Below are 25832 nucleotides of genomic sequence, written 5' to 3' on the forward strand. Positions count from 1 at the left end.
TTGCAGGATTTCTCTCTCTCTTTCCGTGACAAAAGACAGTCTGAGGGGTCAAGTTATGCAAGACGCAAAGCGGAGCTCGCGAGAGGATTGTTGTGGGGGTGAGGGGCGGGGGAAAAGGACGTAACTAGTTATTTGAAAGTTTCCGGAGACTGTGACAGATGGTGTACGGCGTGTGCTGGCCGTACAAGAGACTTGCGTCGGATTGATGTTACTGAGGTGGTTTGCTCGTCGTGTGTGACGGTCCGCACAGCGCAAGTTCGCAACAGTGTTGCCATCCGCCACATCAATATCTCTCCGTCCCAGAAAAAAATACTCTCTACAGTTTTTCGCTTTTAAAGAAATCAAATAACTTTTAAACTCGCCACCTAAGTAAGAGTTCAGTTTGATATTAACTTGGGAAACGTATAATTTCAAATACATTATAATGTAATGAAATTATTATCGGGGTGGAGTGGTCAGCGTAGCGTGCTACGAAATCAGAGGTCCCAGGTCTGAACCTTGGCTAAGGTAAAGATGTGCCACTTTGCTCGACTCCTCATTAGGTTCATCATTCATTCTCATCGTCGCGATGAACACAACAGATAGAAAAGCAAGTTAAAATAATTGAGATAGAAAGGATTGTGTGTTACGGCGTATTTCTGCCAGTTTTGATTAATCGCAGTGATGGTGAATGGTGAGTAGATGAAAGTAACGAAGGGGCAAAGCAAACACAAGTGATTAGAATATTGAACACAAATTGCACAGAGTAGCCTCCCCGATGGGGCATTGGTAATGTACACCTACGTGTAATCAAGGCGTCCCTGGTTCGAAATCCACTTCAGATTTGTCTAGTTTAGGTTAAAAGTGAACCTAGAACAAATTTATGTTTAGCAAAGTCCAAAAAGGATTTTACATGCTGTAGGTCCAGGCGCCAGAGCTTCGTTCCCCTACAAGAATGAAATTTCCAGATTGCACTACGTCGATGAAAGACTAACTTTTGTACCTTCCCAGAAAGTCAGGCAACACTAAAATTCCTGTGGACTTGTTCCGTTATCAATTTTATTGTCATTCACCCTAGAGTAGTGACTATCTAGAGGTAGAAGGCGATCTAAAATAACCAAAATACAATAAACACGTTATTAGCAAAGTGTTTGTACATAGAAGGGCTAGTTGTGACTGAACCTTCAATATCAGGTAAGATTCGAAGCAAGGAAATGTGTATTCGCCAGAGTGCCGAACCTTGTCTTTAGAAGGCAACTGTGTTAAGTGTTAAGCTATTGAAAACACAGCCTTTTCTTTCTGTTGGATACAAGAGAATGGCTGTCAGATATTTCTAGGCTGAAGAAAACAATTATACATTGTTTAATTTGGGGGAAAACTCAGATTGAAGGCAGTAATTGGATATAAAAGTTATGAAAAATTCATAACTGAAAACTATGGCATCACATAAAGTTGTTCTTCCCTCTTTCAGAAAACGTACCATCTCAATTTTTCATGTAGCGAGGGTTATTTAAGTACACGTGGCAACACTGATTCATAGTTCTCCAATTTCTGTAATGACGAAATTTTTCAAACGATAGCCTTCTTTCTTTGAAACTTACAACCTGCAATGGGAGGTTTTAATGTGTATTTAGCAACACTGATGTACAGCTCTACTGGTATATGTGTCCTATAATAATTTTATCCCCCCAAAACAATACTACTCTCGCACAGAACAGATAGATTTCCTTATAGTTGAGAATATTTTCATGCGTCTGGCAACGCTGATTCGCACCTCCAATACTTCCCTCTCTCTCTCTCGCTAGCCCGCAACTCTGGACGTAAAAGCTTCGGTTCGGGCCTCCCTGGCACACTGCGCGTCAGATCGTGGTCGGAGAAGGTCGCTTGGGAAGAACACCTGCTGGTCGGAACCGCGTACACGTACGAGGCAGCAAGACATCATCCGCGTTCAGAGTGCGTGTGTGCCGTGGTGCGTTGAAGTGCGTGAGTGTTTCTACGACATGCTCCAACGAGACGGACCAGATACAGTCAGTTAAAGAAAGAAAATTTAAAAGAAAAGCGTGAGTGTCGCACACAACTTTTTTTTCTCAAGCCGTGGTGCGTGGTGGTCAGCTACGGGACGATTTGCAAGATGTCGCCTGTCCGATGCATATGAACGCTGTGACATGTCACACAATATATATCGCTGGTCTGATATCATCAACGTATGGGTGATTCTTGCGTGTGCCCCATACGTCGCGTCAAGCTATCAAGGTAAGTCTGGATTTTTTTCACCGTTCTAAATGAAAATGCAGGTACTTTTGACGTTCAAGGTTAACAGTGACGACGAGGATGTGTTGCTAATTGCTAATTGATCTTTACCTGAAGTTGAACCTAGGAATTAGCATTGTCAAGAAGATTTATTTTGATGTTCATTTTTACCTCGATTATCTGCCATGTTTGGCTAATTGCGAAGATTATGATGAGTGATGATGTCATGAAATTTATGAAGGGACACTCACAAATATTACCCATGCCCAGACCAGGATTTGAACACGGAATCTATGCTAACCACTTTTTGAAGGTATCGTCGCTCTTTCACGACTTCAGAATAAGCGCGGCGATGAGTTTGAAACGGATGGTAACACTTTTGGCATAGACTTTCAGTTCCAATTGTATGCCCAATCTGGACTGGACCTACATGTGGTATCCTCAGCTACCGGAACGTGCCCCCACCGGTAGTCGAACAGCAGACACATTGATTACAAGACATCATTGGCCATAACTCTGTCCGATGCCTAAGCAATCACCAAGAAGCTTGATTAGACCGGTTTCTAACTATGAACCCTACACTCTTAAAAATATACTCAAGTTTTCCACCACACTTGAAGCAACGTAAGCCTCAATCGGGAAGGTGGTATTAAGAATGTCAATTCCGCACTAACACCAAAGGGAACATTATGTTATAATAAATGAGTTTCTCTAAAGCCAGACTTGGTGTTAGAAGCTTCTTACAGAATGGCACTCAAGTGTATACGCAAGTCTTCGCAACATTAACTTACTATATAATTTATAACTTAAAGAGAGCCTGCTTAGAATCCATCCTGAATCGCTGTAAGAATATTTCAACCGATTGCTTTGCAACTCGTGACTATCAGTCAATTTTCTATTTTGACAGCATCTTCAAAACGCATACGACGTCTATCCTAAATTATACAGAAAAAAATATATATTTTTCGGAATTCAGACTAACATGGTTCTTCTAAACGCAGCTACAAGGTTTGGTGGAACCGTGATGAGGGATAATTATTATCCAGATACGGTACGTCGCTTTATCCTCCAAAGATGAGGATAATTAATGAAGGAGAATAAACGTTTCCACGCGTTTCCTGTATTTTTCTTAGTTTAAGTCACTCCTCCGCTAGTTTTGACGACTCGTAACGATGAGAACTGAATGAAGGTTAAGTAAGATTGATGAAGGGACGCTCACAAATGAACACCCGTGCCATAGTCTGGACTCCAACATGGAATTCTTCGGTGCTGGTGTGCTTTTTCCGTAACTTGATCCCTGGGCCACCGGGTTTCGTAAAGAAATTGATCCACACACGTCGTCACGAAGAGGTTAACACCGAGTTCCATGGCGGTTTGGTTCATGCAGCGCGCTACGAAGTCTGAGATGCTTGGTTCTGTTCCTGCGTGCGGCAATGGACGTTTCATTGTTTCTGGTTTCTCATGTTTTTCGCACCTAATGATGAGTCGTTCTCATCGTCGTTATTAAGCTAGAGAGGCAGAAAAGCCACGTACAATTGTCAAATGGAATTAAATAAAAATTACAAGCGACCAGAACACAGGAGGTTGGCTCTTGGTTTGATTTCGAACAGCATCGACAAATTCCTGACTTTCCGGAAATGTTTTAAATTTGATATTATTTGTGAACATTCAGGATCGACTAGAATTCGCACCGACGTTAGCCAGGTGTCCTTTCTCTACAGAGCCAGCCCTGGTCTCGCCTCATTTACCTGCGTGGGTATTGTCTCAGTCAGTAACATTGCAACTGGATCCGTCTTTTGACAAAATTATGACGTCGACAGATGTAGGATCTCTCAGCGAGGAACTGCAAAGCATGATTGAGATTTGTTTTATTTCCACTTTATGCACAAATAGGCTAATCAGGAGTTAACTGCTTTCACCGGCGATCGAACACAGGACTCGTTGATTAAAAGACGCGGCCGTTACCACTACGCCATCTACGGTTAAACGGACATATCGAGCTCATTTTTCGAGAATGAATTCAAAACTAATTCAGGGACTTACCTTACAATAAACTCATTCTATTGGATGATGTTTGGTTCGCGCATTGAGTCCCTTCGCCCCTGTTTTTTGGCTTTCCTACCCAGAGTACGTTACCATTGCTTCAAAGTAGCTCCTCAATTGTCCTCACGATGCTGGATCAATGCCAAACTTTCTGGCATTCCAACAAAGGATCGAACCCAAGATCGCTCGCAGCAAATGCGGGAGCCCTATCCATTCGGCTTGCGATAAAAAATAATCCCCCATTTTCCTGATCTCCAAATATGTACGGTGTGACACGTATGACGCTATTGGTTTTTTGAAAAAAAAAAGTCACCGGACTTGAACACAGGCCCTTCGAAAAGGATACTGATTCAATTCTTCTACGTGCCTTAGTACATCATGGAAAATATATAGCACTATGAAGCGTCTGATTTAGAAAAATTGAATTCTCCACTTTGTATGGTTCACGTCATGTGCTTCTGTTTTATCAGTATTGTGCTCAAATACCATATGTGAGTTGTCTGCAAGGTAAAGTTCTCCAATTGAAGCGAAAATAACGCAGAGCGGCATGCACATGTATTGCGTACGGATCGCTAATTGCTATGGGTTTTTATATATAGAGTTCAATAATAGAGAAATCATTGCCTAGGGAAATTCAGCTGCTCTGTCTCCCAAACTAGGATATATTCTAACTGAAGTCTTTGCAGTTGTGGGAGGATATGTTTTATTTTCTTGCGCTTCATTGTTTGTGTTTTGGTAATTCTGAAATTGTCAGTAACATATTAATATTACATGGTTATATATACGTTTATATACATACAATATAATCTAATCTATTATCTATATACACACAAATTCATATACAATTTCCATCCTTAGTTTTTTTATATATATAATCAGGTATGTACCTAACTAGTGTGTGCGTGTGTGCGCGTGAAGCGGGGTTAGTGGTATCGCTGTCGTTATATAATCAAGGGATCGTGGTCCGATTCCTGTTGAAGTCACTTTGCTTAGGATCCCACTTAAAAAAAATCAACATGAACCGAACATTAAAAAATAGCAAAAGGTGTCATTCCTTTGAGATATTTCGAAAGTAAATAAAATATGTTGATGGTAAGAATAATACCACTCCATCTCAAGTCCTTTTTAGAGGTTGGAACACTTTTTCCTCCAAGATTTCATCACATATGTAAGTGGTTTTTGCTAGTCCGTTTCCTTGAAATGTTCATTTTGAAGTTTATTTCCGTTTCAAAAATTTGGCATTTAAATTTAATTTGACAGAAGAATCTAAACTTACTTATACACAACTCTTACGTTTATAGGACGATAGCGGTGTATACCTCATAGAGATAAAATAAGCTCACGAAACATGGTGGTTACAGAGCCGGCATGAATCAATGAAGTAAATTTACAAGCATCTATTCCTAGTTAAGCCTTTGGAGTCCTGTCATCCATATTATAAACTCAATGTTCATAGATTTTATACCGGGTGATCCATTTAAAATGATAGTACCGAATATCGCATGCAGAATGCATCCAATCGAAAAATTGCACAGAATAAAAGTTTGATACTATTGAGGGGGTAAGTCAATGCCGCAAAAATTTCGTCGCCGCCACCCACCCCTTAGGGGAGGGGCAAATGTAAAATTTCACATGGAACACACCCATTCGTTTTACATATTTGGATTCCGTGTTGATAAAGAAGTATTTATTGTTCGAAAAATTTTGTAAAAAAATTGCAAACTTGGAACATTTATAAACATTTGGTAGTTTGTTTCATTTTGTTCCCTTTATGTAATACAAGTTTTGGTTTCCGTTGAGAACATTGCAGAAACGAATTTTATTCAAAAAATGTGTGCAAAGAATTCGGCAAAAGAAAATTGTTTGCAATTTATGTTTTTGTGTAACAATAAATAATATTAATTTGTTCCAACTCTTTGGTTTCAAGGAACAATTTCATATGAACAACAAAATTAAGTATGTTACTACAAGTTAGTTATCATTTGAGGTACACAAATAAATGTTTAAAGGAGCAAATGTTTAAAATGATGACCGTATTATCTTCAATGCATTTCAAAACACTGTGTCTGAAGCTCCACACTGTTCGTCCCAAAATGTCAGGAGTGATAGAGGCACAATCATCAATAATTCGTTGTCGCATGTTTTCTGGCGTTGTTGGAACAATTGTTTGAAGACAGGTTTTTGTAGACACACCCAAGGTCATCCTGTTCATTTAAACAACGGAAACCAAAACTGTTACCCTGAATGGCTCAGTGGCGTACAAACATATCGTTTTGGGGGTACAAGTCGTGTTGTATTGTTCATATCATAATAGTCCAATTATTTTTTCGTGTTCCAGACATGCCAGCGATCATTTCCATGTGTATTTTGACAATGTCGTGTACTTGGTTGTCCAGAGGCGGAGGGGGAAGGGGCATTTTTCTTCAGAAATTTTGAAATTTTCGGTTCATCCCCCCCTCCCCGCATCCATATATACACTCAATGTGCATAAATTTTATATAGTCCGAATCCATGGTTCATTCCGCGTATAACGGTACTTCATTCGTCCGTATAAAGCAATTAGCCCCCGAGCTACAGTCATCTAAATGAAACTCTTCATTTTGCATAAAATTGGCCCGGTTTCAGCGTGCTTACCTGGCAAAATGGGCTCGGTAAACCAAAGGTTAATTACCCCCATATCAAGCACAATTGATGAAGTCGAACCGAGAACTTCGGTGGCAAGATGGAAAATCGACCACTTAACGCGTTCAGTCAGCCACCTTTCTTCCACTTAAGCCTAACAATTATTACTATACAAAGAAAAAACAAGTAGGTATGAACGCTCATGTATACATACCTACACACATATAACGTAATAGTGTAATAGTCGGAATATTTTACGACTTGACAAAAGCCTTTGATTTGGCAAACCACAACATTATAATTTCTAAAATAGAACACTATGGGATAAGGGATAACGCGCTTGAAATTATGAAATCATACTTATCAAACAGAATGCAATGTGTTGAAATTAGCCACGAAAGAGAAGGAAACGTAAGAAAATACAAATCCACTCTAAAATGTTAAAATGTGGAGTTCACCAAGGATCAATATTAGGCCCGCTACTTTTTATTTTGTACCTAAATTAAATATACAGAATACAAAGATTTTGTTGTATGCAGACGATACTAGCGCAATAATAAAGGGAAATGATGTGAACGAGTTAGAAGCCAACATTGAAAAAACAATGAGAAAAATGAAATCTTGGTTTAACAGTATCAAATTACTATTAAACGAGCAGAAAACAAATTACCTGCTTTTTCACACTAAACAAAACAGTAAAACTAAAAATGTAGTAAAGAATAGCCATCTTCCAGTAACATTAGTTAGCGAAAGAAAATGTTTATGAATAACTATAAATGAAAATCTAAATTAGTCAAACCACGTAAAAATACTTGTTAAAAAACTAAATTCCATATATTTGAACTGAGGATATTAAAACAAACACTTAATACAAATTCACTAATTCAGGTACATTATTCAAGGTTTCATTCACAAATAAATTATGCAATAGAATTCTGAAGGAACTCAGAAGAAGTTTAGAAGTATTTGGAAACAAAAGAAACCCATTAGGATTATAGTAGGAATAAATCCTAGGGAATCGTGCAAAACGTTGTTTAAGAAATACAAAATATTAACCCTCCCTTTACTGTACATATATGAAATGGCATTATATGGGAGAAAAAATATTGCGATACGAAGCTCAATATAACACCCGAAATAAGCAGCTCCTAAAGCCATACTCACCAGGCTAACATAAGTTCAAGAAGGACCCGAAAAGATGGCAATTAAAATATTTAATAACCTACCAAATGATATGAAAGCAGAAAATGTGACAAGTTTAAAAAAAAAATAATTAAAAACTCTTAGTTAATAAGGAATATTATAGCGTTAGTGAATATCTAGGTTGCAAGTTTTAGAAATTTTGTAATCATATTTTTTTGTCTGAACTGTACTCAACCTTCCAAATACAAATGTATATGGTTTATATGGAGTAATAAAATTTCAATTCAAATAATAAAAACATTTTTGCTTTCTTTCATTGATACCTACGCCTATAGAGAATTCATTATACCAGTTTTGGTATTCAATCGAACATCTAGGAGAGGTGTAAGTTGTGATCAGTGAATAAAAATCATATTGCAGTCTTACCTCCCGCCGCATCGTAACGCGTCACCTAACCAGCGCATTGCGTAGGGCGGCTGGGTTGGGAAGAAATATTTGTTCTGAACGTTAATTCCGCATCGTGAATTTGTAGAATGTTATTTACGATAACACTTTGGCGCTGCATATCTTTAGGATTCAGGCACCTCCGGACGGGAGCTTCACGCGAACATGACGTATGCCGGACGTTGCAGAAGATGAATTCGAGATAAAGCAATCTGCGCTGTTGGATCGTTTGTAGGAAGAGACTCGCGTACCTGTATTATGAGAACAGATTTCTAATTCACGCACATCCTGCTTGAGGTGATGTTTCTGATCCACTAAAAGTACCTTTCAAGAGTAAAATATGTTATTTTATTTACCTGCACTTTAAATTACTGTTAAAGTCAATAGAATCTTTTCCCTTGTGTTAAGCAACATCTTCCTTTCATTGCGTAGTTAATTGCAGTCATTCATACGCAGCCCTAACGTTTTACGTTCACTCCATTTCGTCACGTTTTCTCCAAACTACACTGCTAGTTTCAGTCACTTAGTACACGGTTTACACTTTACGATGCCACTTCAAGACAAATTGTCACGCGTTGCAAAACTTTCATTTGACTGTTCAGTCACTTCGTCAGCATTACATACCTTTGCTTGTTCAAGCAATGAAGTTGGCATTTCACACCTTACTTTGCCTGCTTCATCAATTTCGTCGGAGTTCCGCACATTACACTTACAGTTCAAGCACGTTCTTCAGCTTACACTGCCATTTCAAGCCATTTTCTCACGGGTTCCACAAATTGCTTTCCCCGTTCAAACTCTTTTGTAGCGCGTTCCTCAACTTTCTGTGCCAGTTCAAAGAATTTCGCCGCGCGTTCTACACACTACTTGATCCTTCGATCCATGTCGTCGGGCCTTGCACAGTTTGCTTTGCGCTTGCAGCCATTTCGCCGTACGTTTCAGACTTTACTTTGCTCTTCCAGTTACTTTTTTATCGAGTTCTAAACCTTATTTTGCCCGTTCTAGCCATTGCATTGATCGTTCCACACCTTACATTACCCGTTCTATCCATTTCGTTGGGCGTTCCACACCTTACATGGACCCTTTCCATCCATTTAGACGGGCTTTCAATACCTTACATTGCCCATTCGAGCCATTTCGTCACGCGTTTCACACCTTACATTCCTTTACAGCCATTTTGCCGCGCTTTCCATACCTTACATGGCACGTTCCAGCCATTTTGTCTCCCATTGCTTTGTCCTTCCAACAATTTCGTCGCGCGTTCCACAACTTACTTTGCCAGTTTCAGCCATTCTATGGCTCGTTCCACATCTTACATTCCCCTTTCCAGCAATTTCGTCGTGCATTCCACACCTTACAATCCCATTTCTAGCCATTTCGTCGCGCATTCCACACCTTACTTTGCCCGTTTCTGTCATTCTATCGCTCGTTCCACACCTTACTTTGCCCGTTTCTGTCATTCTACAGCTTGTTCCACACCTTACATTGCCCGTTCCAGCCATTTCGCCGCGCGTTCCACACATTACATTGCCCATTGCAGCCATTTCGTCGCGCGTTCCACACATTACATTGCCCATTCCAACCATTTCGTCGCGCGTTCTACATCTTTGCCGTTCCAGCAATTTCCCCGTGTTTCACACCTTAATTTATTATTTTAACAATTTTTTAGCGTGTTCCCAACCTTAATTTGTCCATTGCCACAATTTCGTCATACGTTTCATTACTTTGCCTGTATCCCTGCTCATTTTAAGCATCTAAACATTATCACTCTCCACTAATATATTTCCCTACGAAGCCCAGTGTGGCTGGCAGCATGTATCTGAACATTGCCAACATTATTCAGAACTCTCTCTCGTACCAAGAGATCAACATTAACTTTGACCGTATCTCCCTCGGGCGTTTACCTACACTGTGCAAGAACTCCCCAAGTTTCGGAACTCCTGGAAGTTATGAAACCCAATTAAATGAACCGTAAAACGTGTTGCAGAGAGTCCAGGATGAAATATTCTTCATTAAATCTTACGCCCAGGGTGCAGGGCAAGTGTAAAGATTTCTCGTCGGTGGCTCAAATGAAGTAGTAAGGGCCAAATTAGCTCACTTCAAGACGTGTGGGCGTTTGTTTAAGGTTGTTTATTACTGTTTCAATCTTGGCGTACTTTAGGGGGAAATTGGGGCCGCCTACCCTTTTTTCAAAGAACGGGAAAATGAAAAAATATCAGGTATTTCTTCATTTGAAAATTATTATCGTTACTAGCATGTTAATGTTTAAGTAATTGCACGTTATTATTATTTTTAAATATTAATATAAATTAATTATCTTGCCCTTCATTGTTAAGTAGTTACAAAAAATATGTCATACCTATTTTTAGCTGTGTGTGTATTAGTTGTGGAAAACGCAAATTTCTCTCCGTGTCATGAATGTGCAAAGGGCTCGCGGAGGTATGGCCCCATACAGCATCCATCACGGCCGTAGAGGTCGTGATGTGATCGACACCACGCTCCAGCCACCTTTGCAACCTCTCCCCAGGATTATTCCAAGGAACCTACTGGTGAGAGACTGAGCCAACCCCAAGTGAACACTTACCCTTTCGGACCACCCGCCCCGGGAATCGAACCCGGTCCTCTGCGTAACAGTAAGGTGTCTTGAACCACCGCGGTCTATTCCTTACAAAAACAGAAGTCTAAAAGCTAAATCGTTACTTAATTACTGCTTGTAATGTGTTTGTTTTCGTGTTTTTCTTTGTTTTACGTAATGCGATTAACTGGAATTGATATTAAATGTTGAACAAGATGCTAACAATCTCTGCAGCAGCATATATAAAAATCAAATCCTTGAATCCAGATAGGATACAACTCAAGAAAAAATTTAATGAAAAGAGACATGTATAACTTGCCGAGCAATACTTGTTCATCTCACTGTACAAAGTTAGTAGCAAATGCATGCAAAAAAGAACATGGTTCAAAACTGCAGATTCAGCTTTTCTTCAACGATAGTCACTAATTAACTCAACAGTTCCTTCGTTCCTCCATTCTGTCTCTTTCCAATGTTCCTTCCACGAAGAAACAAAAGTCAAAAGGTTCTTAGGGTGAAAAAATCAATCTGGGAGCGTGTGGCGATTTCAAGTTGTGTAACTTCGTTTGTCAATAAAAAATATAAGTCGCAGCAGCGTCTGTGTGGGCGGAGAACCAATTCCTGATGTTGTTCCCTTTTATACGACGCTCTTGTTCTGATTACGCAACGGATTCTTCGTCTCCCTTTATTATTGGATGTTGGGACAAATGCGACAACTTATTGAGCACAAAGGAACAACCGCAAAAATGTGTAAAACGTAAGAACAACATCCTCGGTCGCGCAAATATGTTGAACATGATTGATTGATTGATTTATTTTACTTTGCCTTTTGTGCCACTTTTGGGTAACTTGCTAAGATGGGGATGAGTGATGATATGATGAAATTGATCAATTGACAATCACAAATATCCATGCTCAGACCAGGATTGGAACCCATGACCTCTGGCGTCGTAGCGTGATGTTCAACAACAACCGTGGAAATATGTTAATCGAAAGAAGAAAATCAGGAAAAAGCTGTTAATAATAATAACAATAACCGCGAAAGGTGTAAATCATAAGGTTTTATGCATAATAATAACAACCGCTCAAAGGTGCTAAGCGTAAGAACAACCACCGGGAAAATATGTTAAACATGAGAACAACAACAACAGCGGAAAGATGTTAACCGTAAAAAAACACCTGCAAATAGATGTTGATCATACAAAAGCAACAACTGCAAGAAGTATTAAGCCTAAGAACAAGAAACGTCAAAACGTGTCAATCATAAGAATAGCAGACGTGAAAATAAGTTTCATAATGGTAACAATCACACAAAGTACATAGTAAGTATAAAAGCAACAGCCACAAAATAATGAATATCTTAAGAATATCAACGACAAGTGAGATTAAACAATAATAAAACAATTACAAAAAAAGTCCAAGAGAACATCTAAAACTATTCAGGCTGCAAATAAACACTTTGTTTGAATCAAATACTTTATTCTTGATTTGCTTATATTGTACTTAAGTTTAAACTTATTTTATGTTGGTTCTTAGCATTTATAGTTTAACCAAATGTCTGAGGATGCAAGTGAAAGTTCATTGCTTGAGGTACAGTCAGCGGCAATAAAAACGCTCGCTTCCCTGCAAGGTGTTATCTGTGTTGCATAACTCTACGGCGGTGGTAGAACTTGCTATTGAAAATTTGCTATTATAATCAACTTATCGCCATATAGTTAGGCACACACAATGCCTTGCGGAAGCAAGTACTTCAGGATTTAGGTGTGTCATTTTGATTGCCGCTGACTGTACATTTTATACATATTACTAAGGTTTTAAAGTTCAATCTATACCACAGTTCGCTACAGCTACAATGTATCGAACCTAGGACAATGTGGAATGAATTATCAATATATGAAATAGATCAAAGTCGCCGCCTCGGTTGCCGATGGCGTTCAGCGTTCGACTGAAAATCTTGTAGACGAAGGTACTGAGTTCGAATCTCAGCCTGAACACGGGGTAAATGTCCCTTTACCAATATCACTGTTCTTCCTCTTCGTTGCTATTAGCAACGTGTCAGAAAGTCAACGGAAAGTACAAAATACAAACGTGAATTAACTCCTACTTCAGGATTTAAACCAGGATCGTCGGCTAGTGAACAAATCTGATATCAAATTTGATTCGTTACTTCGACGAAACCTGCTTCTCCAACGAACTGTCCAATCTTATGTTTTGATTAGTGACCACGATACCTATCAGGTTTAAGCAATAAACGCAGCTACGACTTGTGTGCGGAGTCTAATTTAGAGTTAACTGCACTAGGACGACCATGTGCCTCTTTTTAAGGGATTTCCTCTACTTCTTTTTTTTTTTTACATTTTCCCCCTCGCGTGTAAAAATATGGCCGCTGGCTGGCCGATCGCGCGCGCTAATTGGGAAGATGTGCCTCGCAAAATGTCCACCGTGAGAGGTATCATTGAATTCTCCGGTGGTAGGTTTTAACACGGAACGGGAGGGGGACAAAAAATGCGGCTTCATTTGAAGTAAGCTCGCTCCACGCAATCCGACTTCCGATCAATAAGACAGTACACACTGTACCTTCTGCGTAAAAACTTTTGCGTCTGAGCAAAAATAAAATGAACGGAGATGAAAATTACGTGTTCTGAATGAAAAAGTTGTATCCTTGCATATTATGCAATCTTGTATACGTCTTGAGATATTCAGGTTACCTAACTCTAAGGATGTTTAGTCTATTCATACGGTCTTTACAGTGAAAATTAGTCTGCAGACAGGAGGGAATATTACCTGGAGGCATTCACATTTTATATAGACACCTAATTAAATTTCAAATATGCACATTTTGCCTAAACGAGCATTTATATAGATTATATTTTGCTGGAGGGAGTAGGGGAAGGGCCGGGCGGGTTAACTGGGAAGAGGAAGGAGTCTCTTGTGCCGTTACTGGAGCTTCATCTTTATTACATCTAGTTACAATATGTTACTGGATATTACTGGTGACTAAAGTCGCCTTGTAATCAAGGTGTTCGATTATCGATGGAGGCGCATAGTGGTTCGGATCCCACTTTAAACTGTAGGTCCAGTTCCAATTATCCTGTCGGTGCATAAAACTAAAACTCAAATTTGAAAAACTTAGTAACAAATTATAGTGTGAATTCGCGTTAGATTATATTTCAGTATTTTTGTTTCTTTGTAACACAATTATGCCTTGTTTTTATGTTATAAAAACATTAAAGATGCTGACCAAAACAGTCTTTATGCACTCTAAAACACTATACAAGTAAGGTTTCATTTTAATTTTGTCCGAAGAAGACACTGATATAGGGTTGAATCATCATGTGTGTGTTTTTTTACATAAACGACTGACTTGATCAGCATCTTTAGTGTGTTTATTTGCTGCTTTATTTCCAATTGATAACTATTATTTATTATAGAAGTATTGTGAATACTCCAGAAAAGCTATTTGATAACAGAGCATAATATGCTTACTCGCTGTCCACCCTGGTCTGGTATCAAGTAAAAAGTCATGTGAATTTATCAACAAATAGTGAAACAACAGTGTTGCAATATGCAAGTATTAGGCACTAGAATACACGAACAAATGTTGTTGTAGAAAACATACACGTATTATCCAACACGAACGATATAAGCATTACTTTAAATTAGAAACTATAAGATACATATAGTTCATTACTTATCGCAAATAATGTAACTTAGATAAGATATAAATATTTCTGTGCGCGATTTTAACTGGTCAGTTGTGTCGTTTCTAATACCTACATGTTGTAACACTGCCATACCGATCTCCATGGTAGTTTCTATGGTTAAGTTCACCTTATGCACCATATGAAGCCTCGGAACAACCATATAGTGAAAAACAACTATGGTGAAATCCTTCAACGAGATTTAAAATAAGTTAGTTTGCATTGCGAGTAAGAACATAACTGTTTCAGGACGGAATATCCTAGTGATCAGGCCAGCGTTAGAACCTTGTACTACGAGTAGACTCTCACTGACCGTGCATATCGCGAGCCGCTGTTTGGCGAGAGTAGAACCAAATTGCGAATTAATATGGACCGTCATGCAAGGTGATCCTCCTTACGACACCCATGTGATCGGTAATTACCAGTTGCTCGGGAGGATTTTAAACGCTTCCGGCGTCCGTACCACACACACACATTTTCTTCCAATCCTATAATATTCCCACAGATCCATTCGTAATTAACCCAGCAAATCTCCCGCCCGGGTCCCGCACGAACGGGAGATTTACACAGATTAGAGAAATGCGAGCGGCGACCCAGCATCTGGACCAGGGTCGGGCTGTGGAGGGAGGAACTGATCGTGTTAAATTGGTACGTCTATTCACCTTCCTAATTATGAACGATCTTTCTTATTCTGCTCTGCTCATTTAATTAACGCCTCTATTTATATCATTGGGTTAACAGTGATGAGAAAGGTGGTATTTACAGAGGTGAGACCGTCCAATATATAAGGGTCAGTCAGTGGGAAACAGGCCACGTAGTATATCTCGACGTGTAGATACTACGGATCCACGAAACTCCTGACACTGGAAAGGTTTCTGTTGTCGCCCGGTAGATGGCAGTCTCGTCGCAGGCTTCTGTGAAGCGGTGCGAGTGTGAGCCGTGTGAAGTGCAGACGTGTTGGGATGAATGTCTCGCGTACTAGCGCCTATCGCCACCAGGAAGCGCACGACTGCTCGCTGTTCTTCCTTAATGGCCTCAATGATATGCCGGACGGCAAGTCCCTACACGTCTGCACTTCACACGCCTTACACTCGCACTGCTTCACACACGCCTGCGACGCGACTGCCATCTACCGGGGGAGAACGGAATCCCCTTCCAGTGGAGGAGTTTCGTGAAGTCGTGGCATCTACACGTCGAAACATACGAGGCGGCCTGTTTTCCACTGACTGGCCCTTATTTTCGACGAAAACAAGGCTTGTTAACGTCATGTGCATATCCTTGCTTCTCGGTAAATAATAGTTTTGTTTTAACGATGTCATGCAATAAATATTCAAATTGCCAGTTATCCGAGCCTGAATTGTAAACGACCCCGCTTCAGAGTTGAGGTTTCGCGCAATTTTGAAACGATCAATGTGCGTCACCAACGAATATACGCTGAAAATTCTCCAACGTACGTCATGAACAAATATGCTGAAGTTTATCCGATATACATCGAATGTGCTGAAACTTCAGCAACGCGCATCATATATCTCCTTGCATGACAAAAATACAACTGAAAATTCTCCAGTGTTCGTCACACACGAATATGATGAAAATTCTCCAAAGAATATCATAAAAGAACATGCTGAAAATTCTCCTTTGCATGTCAACAAACAAATATGCTGAATATTCTTCCAAATATTCCGATAACAAATCTACTTAAAATTCCTGAAAACATGTCACAAACGAATCTCCTATCAAAGAATGTTACAAACGAATCTCAATTAAGATTCTCCAACACATGTAACAAACGAATATTGTCACGTGTCCGCATGGCGAGAATAGTTAGCAGATGTTTCATATAATGGCCGATAGATGGCAGCACGTGACGAATATATTAGGAACGTTGATTAAAGAATCAACGAGTATGAGAATGGAATAAAAGAGCTGTAAATATTGGAATGGTTATGCTCATTTTAATTTACGAACGGAGAATAATGATGAGATAGGATTAAGGCTAGAAAAAACAAATAATCGCCATGTATGGCCTATATGATATGTAGAAGTTAAAGAAGTCGGAAAGTGATTACTATTTTGTATCTATCGTTCGAGCAGAAATGAGATTTCTTGCAGGACTTTTTGGTTGTTTCCCCGGTGTGGTGCCAAATCATAGGCAACCCCCAAGCACTTCCGTGTAGGAGCATATATTGCAGACCCGGATCAAGGTGAGCGTGGGACAGGCGGCGCCCCTTGATTACCCAATTTATCTGATCGTATTAATCGGTGGCGCTGCAAGCTAAGTAGCGACCCTATGGAAGGCATACAGCTATTTGAGGTAGTAATGCATGTATGTAGAATGGTTGTAATCACAGAAGAATAAATGTATGCAGATAAAGGGTTGTAATCGCAGAAGAATAAATGTATGCAGATAGAGGGTTATAATCCCAGAAGAATAAATGTATGCAGATAGAGGGTTATAATCCCAGAAGTATATGCAGATAAAGGGTTGTAATCTGAGAAGAATACACGCATGCAGATGTAAGCAGAAAATCTTCAGAAGAAGAAGCCAAGTAGTCCATAGAAGTAAAAGCCTACAGAAGAAAAACCCGAGAAGTCCATAGAAGGAGAAGCCGAGTAGTCCATAGAAATAAAAGTCTATAGAATTCTATTGAAGAAGAAGCCGAGAAGTCCATAGAAGAAGAAGCGTGGGGAATTTCATACGAAGATGAAACCTATTATTACATATAAGAGGAAGACCATCAGTCCATTCCATAGAAGAAGTTGTATAGAAGAAGAAGCTGATTAATCCATAGAAGTAGAAACATGTGTATTTTTGCATAGAAGAAGAAGATTAATCCATAGATGAAGAAGCCTGTGGAATTTAGCATAGAAGAAGAAGAACATTTACTCATAGAAGTAGAAGCCTGTAGAATTCAGTATAAAAGAAGAAGCTGATTAATCTATAGAAGTAGAAGCATGCGGTATTTTACATAGAAGAAGAAGCCCATCAGTCCATTCCGTAGAAGAAGCCTGTGGAAACATAGACATACAGTATAGATATACATAAAAGACGGTGACCTACAGAAGAATTTCCATAGAAGTAGAAAGTTGAAGAATTAAGAAAGTAAACATTTTGATTTGAAATTGTATAAAGAAAACCAATCAAGTATATGAAATGTATTATGTCAACGTTTTCAGAATATATGTCGGTTCATACCTTCTGTAGTGGGTTAAACGAGTTGTTTCCTTTAATTCCTTGTTATCAATCAGTTTTAGTTGCCCTGAGTATCTCATGTTTTACCCTGGCCTAAGCTGGACTGGTATTACCCTCTCCGGGGCGTGGCAGTATCCTGAACATTCTGTAAAATGTGTCACAAACGAATATGCTGAAAATTATAAAAGGAGTATTACAAACTAATGTCCTGAAAATTCTCTAAACATATCACAAATGACTTTCCTGGAAATTCTTGAAAGTACGTCACAAAAGAATATGCTGAAAGATTCTTAAAATCATGTTCGCTGAGAATTCTCCAAATAATGTCAACAGAGAATATGCTAAAAGTTACAAAACTCCGTCTCTGTGGATTCCAACTGGAACATGACAAAATTATGAAAAGGAAGAGGAACGTGCGTGGAAGACGACCTTTCTTGAATATGCCATACCAATATTCACTGGAGTGACTGCAGAAATAACGGAACACATCTAAGGCACGGTAGTAGTCAGGTTTGAATATGGAATACCGTCTTCTTTATGTCCGTTCACACATTCGGCAATCTGCGCTACTTTAAACTTCCACTCTCATTCCTTCATACTGCCTTAGGTTTGTGTACTTTTTTTTTTTTACTTTGCTTTCTGTATCTAGTTTGTCAATCGCGACGACGATGACGAATGCTGATCAGGGGCGGGTCCAGAAGAAATATTCGCTCGGGTGAGGTGGAATCTTGGCGCTCCCTACTTCCCACCCTGGTCCCCCTACTATCCACTCCCAATAACAACCTTAACTATGTTTTATATTTACGACTTTAAATGAGAAAAATAATAGCCTTCTTAAATATTACTGTTAAAGGATGTGTTTGTTGTAGGTATAGACTACATTTATTTAATACCTACATAATGATATCAAAATAGTATTATTAGTGTTTAAATTGCTATATGATTTTGCAGTGTATGTACCATGTTATGCAGCAGTAAATTCAAAAATGTGCATGCAAGCATGGTAAGTAGCATTGAAGACAATATACCGGGTGATCCATTTGAGATGTCAGAAAACTAAACCCTTATACACAAGAGGTTAATGTACGTAACTGTGAGCAGTTTGTTGTAATATAAGGATGTAACTTTCGAATGAGCGGACATCTTTACTCATTTATTCTTTTCTTGAATAAAAAGCACTTTGTCTTGTTTTTAATCTTTCTTACACTCCCGATTTTAATATTTTAACAATAAAGCACATCCAACTGCCAGTGTGAGGCATTTAAATGCTTGTGTTGTTTTCAACCCAAGGAGGATGGAGAAAACATTAGCAGTTCTTCCTTCCTTCCTAGAGCTTAAGATTTCAGCTTACAAAAACAGAGAATTACATTTTCAGGGTGAATGAAATTATTAAATATCACTTTAGTCATTAATTTATTATTATTATTTAATCACGATAATTTGCTGAGGTATCCCTGTCAATTATGATCGATCCATGATTCACATTATTTCAAATTTAAAAGAGGATGGGGGCCTCGTATTCTAATCTTGCCCATGTCCTCGCGAAATGTTGCTACGCCACTGATGAAAACCACCTGTATTTTCCTTTCTATCTATTATATATTTCTTATATATTGCTTTCATCTTTTCTACACATTATTATCATATTTTTACTCTCACTAAATCGATATTTATTCTCCAACAATTTATTTATATTTTTTTTACTTTGTGCTGCCATCTATTTTCCTTTTTTGAAACACCTTGCTTTTAATCTCTTGTTATTGTTTTCAATATGAAATATCTGGTTTATAACAACTATTTTTAAAACAAATGGGCCGCCCCTGATGTTGATGTCTTGGTAGATTGATGAAAATCACATCGCTTACTTGAAATTATTAGGTTAACCACGATGAAGTAAATGAAAGCAGAACAGTAAGAGGAGATAAAGATAAGTGGAAACGTCCATGCCCTTCGCTAAAATTTACACCATCCTATGATTCGCCTGAAGTGACAGAGGAAAATCAGAAAAACGTAACCACGAAAGGTGGTAGCTGAATATATACAAATAATAATAATAATAATAATCCTTTGCGCAACAGCCCATGAAGGGCCTGGGCATACCTACCAAATAAACCCTCATGAATTAGTACGGGTTCGAACCTTGGCTCCGCAGCACGTTGCTATGTTCTCGCACACAGAAGACTCTCTAGTGTGGATGACACATGTTTCAACGCAGTCTAACCCTTCTTGTACCGAATCAGGCGAACGACTTCCAATTCTTCGGAAGTCACCATCGTCACCCGCCCTGCCCCTACGGCTGGAGATACGCATTGATGGACTGTGGAAAACTCGAAAGATGGCATCCGGCGTGAAAGGGTTGCTCCCTTGAAGATCCAGGGGGGAGGGGTCGAGGGTGAAAAGTGATATGGGCCGTTCCCTCACTACAGACGTTCCACTGGCAATAGCACAATTGTCTCATAAATCCTCGCGGAGTTGAGGTCCGCGATGATTTATCTTCAGCGAGGAAGGGAGGTCGCCGGATGGCTTTGCCCTTGAGAATGAGATCTTGGGATTTCTGCCTGATCAGCGTAGCCAACTCAGGATGATAATTATCACCAGCACGAACGGACAAATTGGAAAACCGCACCTAAAGACGAATCTAGAACTAGTAACCTAAAGTGTAAATGCTATGAGAACGAGTGGCACCCAAGGATAGTAGAGGCGTGCCATTGCGTAACTATACTGTGAAAATCAAGTATATATTTTCGCTAATTTAATCTGAGATTCTAATACTGGAATTTGCTACATGAAGTTTACAAAATTTGTTAATTAGCAAAAGGCGGATTGTTTTGAACTCATTAAAACATGCTGAGTTGCAAAACATGTCATGGGCACAATCAATGTAATACATATGCTTCTAACAAAAGGAACACTGCAGCAATGCACAGAGATATAATATATTTAAATGTACGCATTATTCCGGAAATCTATCCATTGGTTAGGAAGTGTCGACGAATCTACGTTTCAAGAAAATAAATCGTCAATACGAATTTTAAAGTGTGAACTGTTTATCCTAGAGGACTCCTGTGTAGTAGAAAATTTAACGCTCCCACCTTCGGTGCAGGCGGTCCCTGACCCGATCATGTGGGACACCCAGAATTTTGCTGTTGATCTAGCGTTGTTAGGCCAACTTTGGAGCTACTTGAAAGGAAAGCTAAATAACGGCGGCGATGGGCCTCGATGGTTTAACTACGGATAGCACTTAGCAGGTCTTGGTTCTCAAAGGATTGTTGCTCCACGAAGTGTCGTTTATTCTAGAGGATCCTATGAGTATAATATTTATTAATTTGTTGTATTCCTAAATGTAAACAGAGAGAAGTCATCCCTTTTGACATGAAAGCACATAAGGGGAAGAGGTTGCCACCCACCCCCACGCACACAATCTCAAGGTGATGGGATCAGCACCACGCTTCGGCCACCTTTACCCCCTCAAGATTTCCCCCAGGTACCCAATAATAGTAATCTGGATAAATCACAGAGCCTCTTTATGCAGGGATATTGCAGTACATTCCCACCCTAAGACTCAAACCCGGATCTCCCATGTAGTAGCCAGACGCTCTAACAACTGCACCACTGCGCCTCCTGTTGTTAATGTAATTTGTTCACTCTCGACCTGTTAAATCCACAATGGATGATGCTATTCTGTCAGACCGCACAAAAGCGCACAGGGAACATTCTGATTCCCGCTTTACTGGATGTGGAAAAAAACATGTATCGGAATCTCCAGATCCCTATGTCCTTTAGAGCGGAAAAAAAATAACATGTGTTATTCTTTTTTACCCCTATGTCAAACCGGGAGCAACGTCAGTCGCACACAAACCTCATTTAACCGGGTTGAGCTTATGAGTCCGCCTGTTTCGGAAAACTTCATTTGATCTCACGTTATCTGGACTCGCGTGCTGCAACTGAGTGACAGGTGTTCGCCGGGATTGCGATTTGTTAAGATAACAGCCAGCCCGCTGATTTTTCGCTTCCGGTATTTTTTCATTTCGGCGAGGGAATTTGCCCGCTGTACAGTAGCCATTGGCGTTGCAATGAGTTTAATGGTATAATTTCATACGCAATACTCCGCATACAATTAACTTTTTGTTAAGAGTTAACGTCGATTTAGCCTTGAGGTTAAATACGAAGCTTCAATAAGAGTTGCGGCAGAAGCAAACGGAAGAGCCAATCAGAGAACTCGAAGGCAATAGGAAACTGAAACTGATTGGTCGGTTGACACGCCTTAGCAAGTCCCCTCCCTCCGAAATATCAGTATTAAAATGAAAGCATAAAGCGTGTAAAATTAGCATTCATTGTCCACTTCTATATATCAAAACATTCAAATCGCGATATTCTCTATTTCTCGTCTACAGATGGCGTAACATTGTCGTGTAAATAGTACACTTCCTTGTGTTGTAATGAGATATTTGTAACATTTAAACCCACTCATGTATTAAGATTATAGGTAGACGGGTACAGCAGCTCTTATTTAAATTAAGTAAAGACTAATACTATATCCAAGTGAAGAAGTAAATGTCATCACCAGGAAACGAATTTATATGTAAATACAAATTTATATATGAAGCTGGAACCAGTTATATTTTGTATTATCACAGCGCATCATGCCATATAGAATCAAAAAATTCAGTTTTCATTTTCCATATTTTTACATATATTAGGTTTTGGCTCATTTTACATATTTTAGTTATTTTTACATATTATTTCCATATTTCGGAACATTTCTCAACATATATCCAATATTCACGCGATAACTAGTGCATGTCGTAGTGTGATCGAAAGAGTTGGGTGAGTTTCTTGCGAATAACTGACAAATTTGAAATACACTACCATTACTTATTCCGATATTGAACGCAGTTTTAGTCAACATAAATCCATCTTAAGAGACAACAGAAGTAAAATTTAAGGTCGAACACTTGGAACAAAATTTTATTATTCCCTGTTTTGGAAACAGAAAATAAAAACACATTTTTTGTTGTTTTTTATAGTTAATGTAATGTAAGCGTATTGTATTTTATGTAGCTCGTGTAGTCTCTTATGACATTAAGAAGGTAAATTTTTACAATTTTAAGTCCATACTTAACTCCATATTTTGGTGATGATAACGAAATATGTGTTTACATATTTAATACATATTTACTACATATAAATTCAAAGATCCGAAACAGCCAAGAAATTCATAATGGTCGAATTAATCTTGACTAAATTTCTTGGAGATGGCAACCCTGATTTAAAAAAAAACAAACGAAATGAATATCTTCAGGAGGAAACAGTATTTAGAATTCGAAATCTTCATACACATACGAGTATATGCCAGGAATTGTCTGTGCTGAGATAATGCTACGAATTCCTAACTTCGAAGTAAAAGAGATTCCCCATATATTTTTAATTACACATTACCTATAAAAAGTCTAATGATTATTAAAATATTATAATTCATAATTTTCTGAAATCAGACATACAGGAAATCGAGCCCCGATACCTGTCTTCCCACGCCAGTCAGACGTTCTAGATCACAGACGGGTTGAATGGACGACTTTCGATCTCGCCACCGAAGTATCCGAGTTCGAGTCCCAGTTTGGACGTGTGAGTGTTCCTTCATGAATTTAATCTAATCTTCACTCATCCTCACCGTCGCTGTAAGACAAAGGTGGCATAAAAGCAACGTAAAATAAGAAAAAAAGCAATAACTGCACAGAGGTGTAACTTGCTACACTTGGGAAGCACTTTGGATTCTTTAGAACTATAAAATGTAGGATTGCTACACTGAGCAGCATGCGGAAGAGAGGTGTGCGACGCTCTGATGAAACGAAACCCCCAAGCACGTAAGAATGGAATGAAGAATGAAGGCAAAAGTATTTTCGGAGGGTCAGGTGATATATGTCTTCATTAGAAGGAGGGAAAATGTATTGTGATATCCACCCTCCCCGACACCCAACCTTTAATATTTTCTGTTAAGTGCCACGTCCCAGCACCCCACAAAAATGCGCTCTCTGATTGCCATCTCGTCCTTAATAAGAGCAGATCACGTGACGATTTGTGTTCCGTTTCAGCGAGATAGATGGCATGCTATGAAACAATATTACGTTCTACATCTGGGCAAGAAAACCAGCGAATATGTGAGGACCCGGTATCGATCTTTTGCCCGTCATTAATATTGTGAATTTACTAGTTGTGGTGAGGTTACATTTAAAGCCATAATTTTTGTGTTTACACTTCTGCATAGAGACAATGTCGTGGTCTTGAATCTCTAAATCAAACATAAAAAAAAGGAGCAAGTTTATACGAATGTCCAAAGCTTAATACAGTTCTTCCTACGTACTTAGAAACTAGCCAGTCCATTGACACATTCCCAAGTTTATTGCTTGTAGGCTACAGTTGAAATGAATTGCTAATGAGAATTATATCTGCATTCATAATTAGTTAGCATAGAATCCGATTTGATTACACGATTTAATCTTTGTACTATAGTGTGCGGCACGAAAAACTAGCCACGTTCCGATTAATACAGGGTGGGGCAAAATAATGTTACCACATATATGGTGTTTCGGTCAACGATGGATTGGTCGGCGTGGTCCACTACCATGGGCAGCAAGATCACCAGACCTCAGCCCGTGCGATTTCTGGTTATGAGGTATGGTAAAGGAGCGTGTTTACGCAACAAAACCGCGGGACATACAAGACCTTAAACAAAGAATTTCGACAGTGATACGCTCTATACCGCAAGAAATGTGTTCAAGGGTCATGGACTAGATGGTTGACAGAATGCTCAAATGTATTCACATTTCTGGTTCACAGGTTCAAGGGGTATATTAAATGTGTATGTTTCCTTTTCGGCGGTAACATTTTTTTCTTGCCCCACCGAAACACCATATAAGTGGTAACATTATTTTGCCCCACCCTGTATACAAAATGTACATTTTATGTAAGTTGTGTATTACGGTACTGCTTCAGACAAACTGCATACGTGATGTAGACTAAAAAAATACGGTGATCGTGGGTGGAGTCACAACGACGCGTCATGCCGACAACAATGATCAGTCTTCTCAAAAGCATTTCAGTGTTTACAGTGAGTACCTTGTGTCGGACGTAATTTTTCGGTGTTTGCCTGCAGTAGTGTTCAACATGCCGCATTAAATTGAAGAAAGAATTGCCACAGTGGAATTTTGGTATTAGTGTTTCATGAATAGCCAAATTAATGTATCTTTTATTAAATTTATTATCTTATCAGTATTTTGCCAACAATATACAGGGTAATTATAAATGATTCATTGCGTTTGAAAGGGCTGCATTAAAAAAATATATAACACATACAATGAAGAATGATACATGAAAATAAACAGAAAATGTCCAATTTTCAGACATACTTTCACAAATGTTCAATGTGGCTTCCTTTCGTCACACGACACGCATCTCTGCATCAGTCTAGTTCGACCCACACACGCTCTACCGTATCCCTACTAATGGTCGTAAATGCAGCTGTAATGTAATCCTGCAACCAAAGTTGTTGGTAGTGGTGGCACATACACTGTATCTTTCACATGCCCCCAAAGGAAAAAAAATCACAAACCGTTAGGTCGGGAGTTCTAGGAGGCCATGGGAAAAGCGCTAAGTCATCTTCAGCACATATATATGTCTATAGGTTACATATAGGTCGCTGTAATGCCGTTTGTCGTCTACTTTAGACTTGCACTAACAGACAGACAAGCAGGTCGATTGATATATTAAATATAGCACTACATTAGCTTGTCATGAACAGACATATACACGGACCAATTGGGAGAATTTTCGATATAAGTTGATACTTCACATATCTTTAGTTGTAACTCTATTTTGTTCCGAGATGTCG

General features: G+C 39.1%; 1 protein-coding gene across 1 annotated transcript in view; it reads left to right on the top strand.

Annotated features, from left to right (window-relative positions):
* Positions 1 to 2044: 2044 nt before the first annotated feature.
* The window catches only part of LOC145985778 (lachesin-like), a 423684-nt gene continuing 399896 nt past the window's right edge, over positions 2045 to 25832 (top strand). Inside the window, exon 1 of the mRNA XM_083119859.1 lies at positions 2045 to 2232. Within this exon, the coding sequence (XP_082975985.1) occupies positions 2145 to 2232 (88 nt within the window). The 5' untranslated portion in view covers positions 2045 to 2144. The remainder of the gene's footprint in view (positions 2233 to 25832) is intronic.

This window comes from Lepisma saccharinum, chromosome 3 (genome assembly GCF_977018435.1).
Source record: "Lepisma saccharinum chromosome 3, izLepSacc3.1, whole genome shotgun sequence".
Lineage (NCBI taxonomy): Eukaryota > Metazoa > Arthropoda > Insecta > Zygentoma > Lepismatidae > Lepisma > Lepisma saccharinum.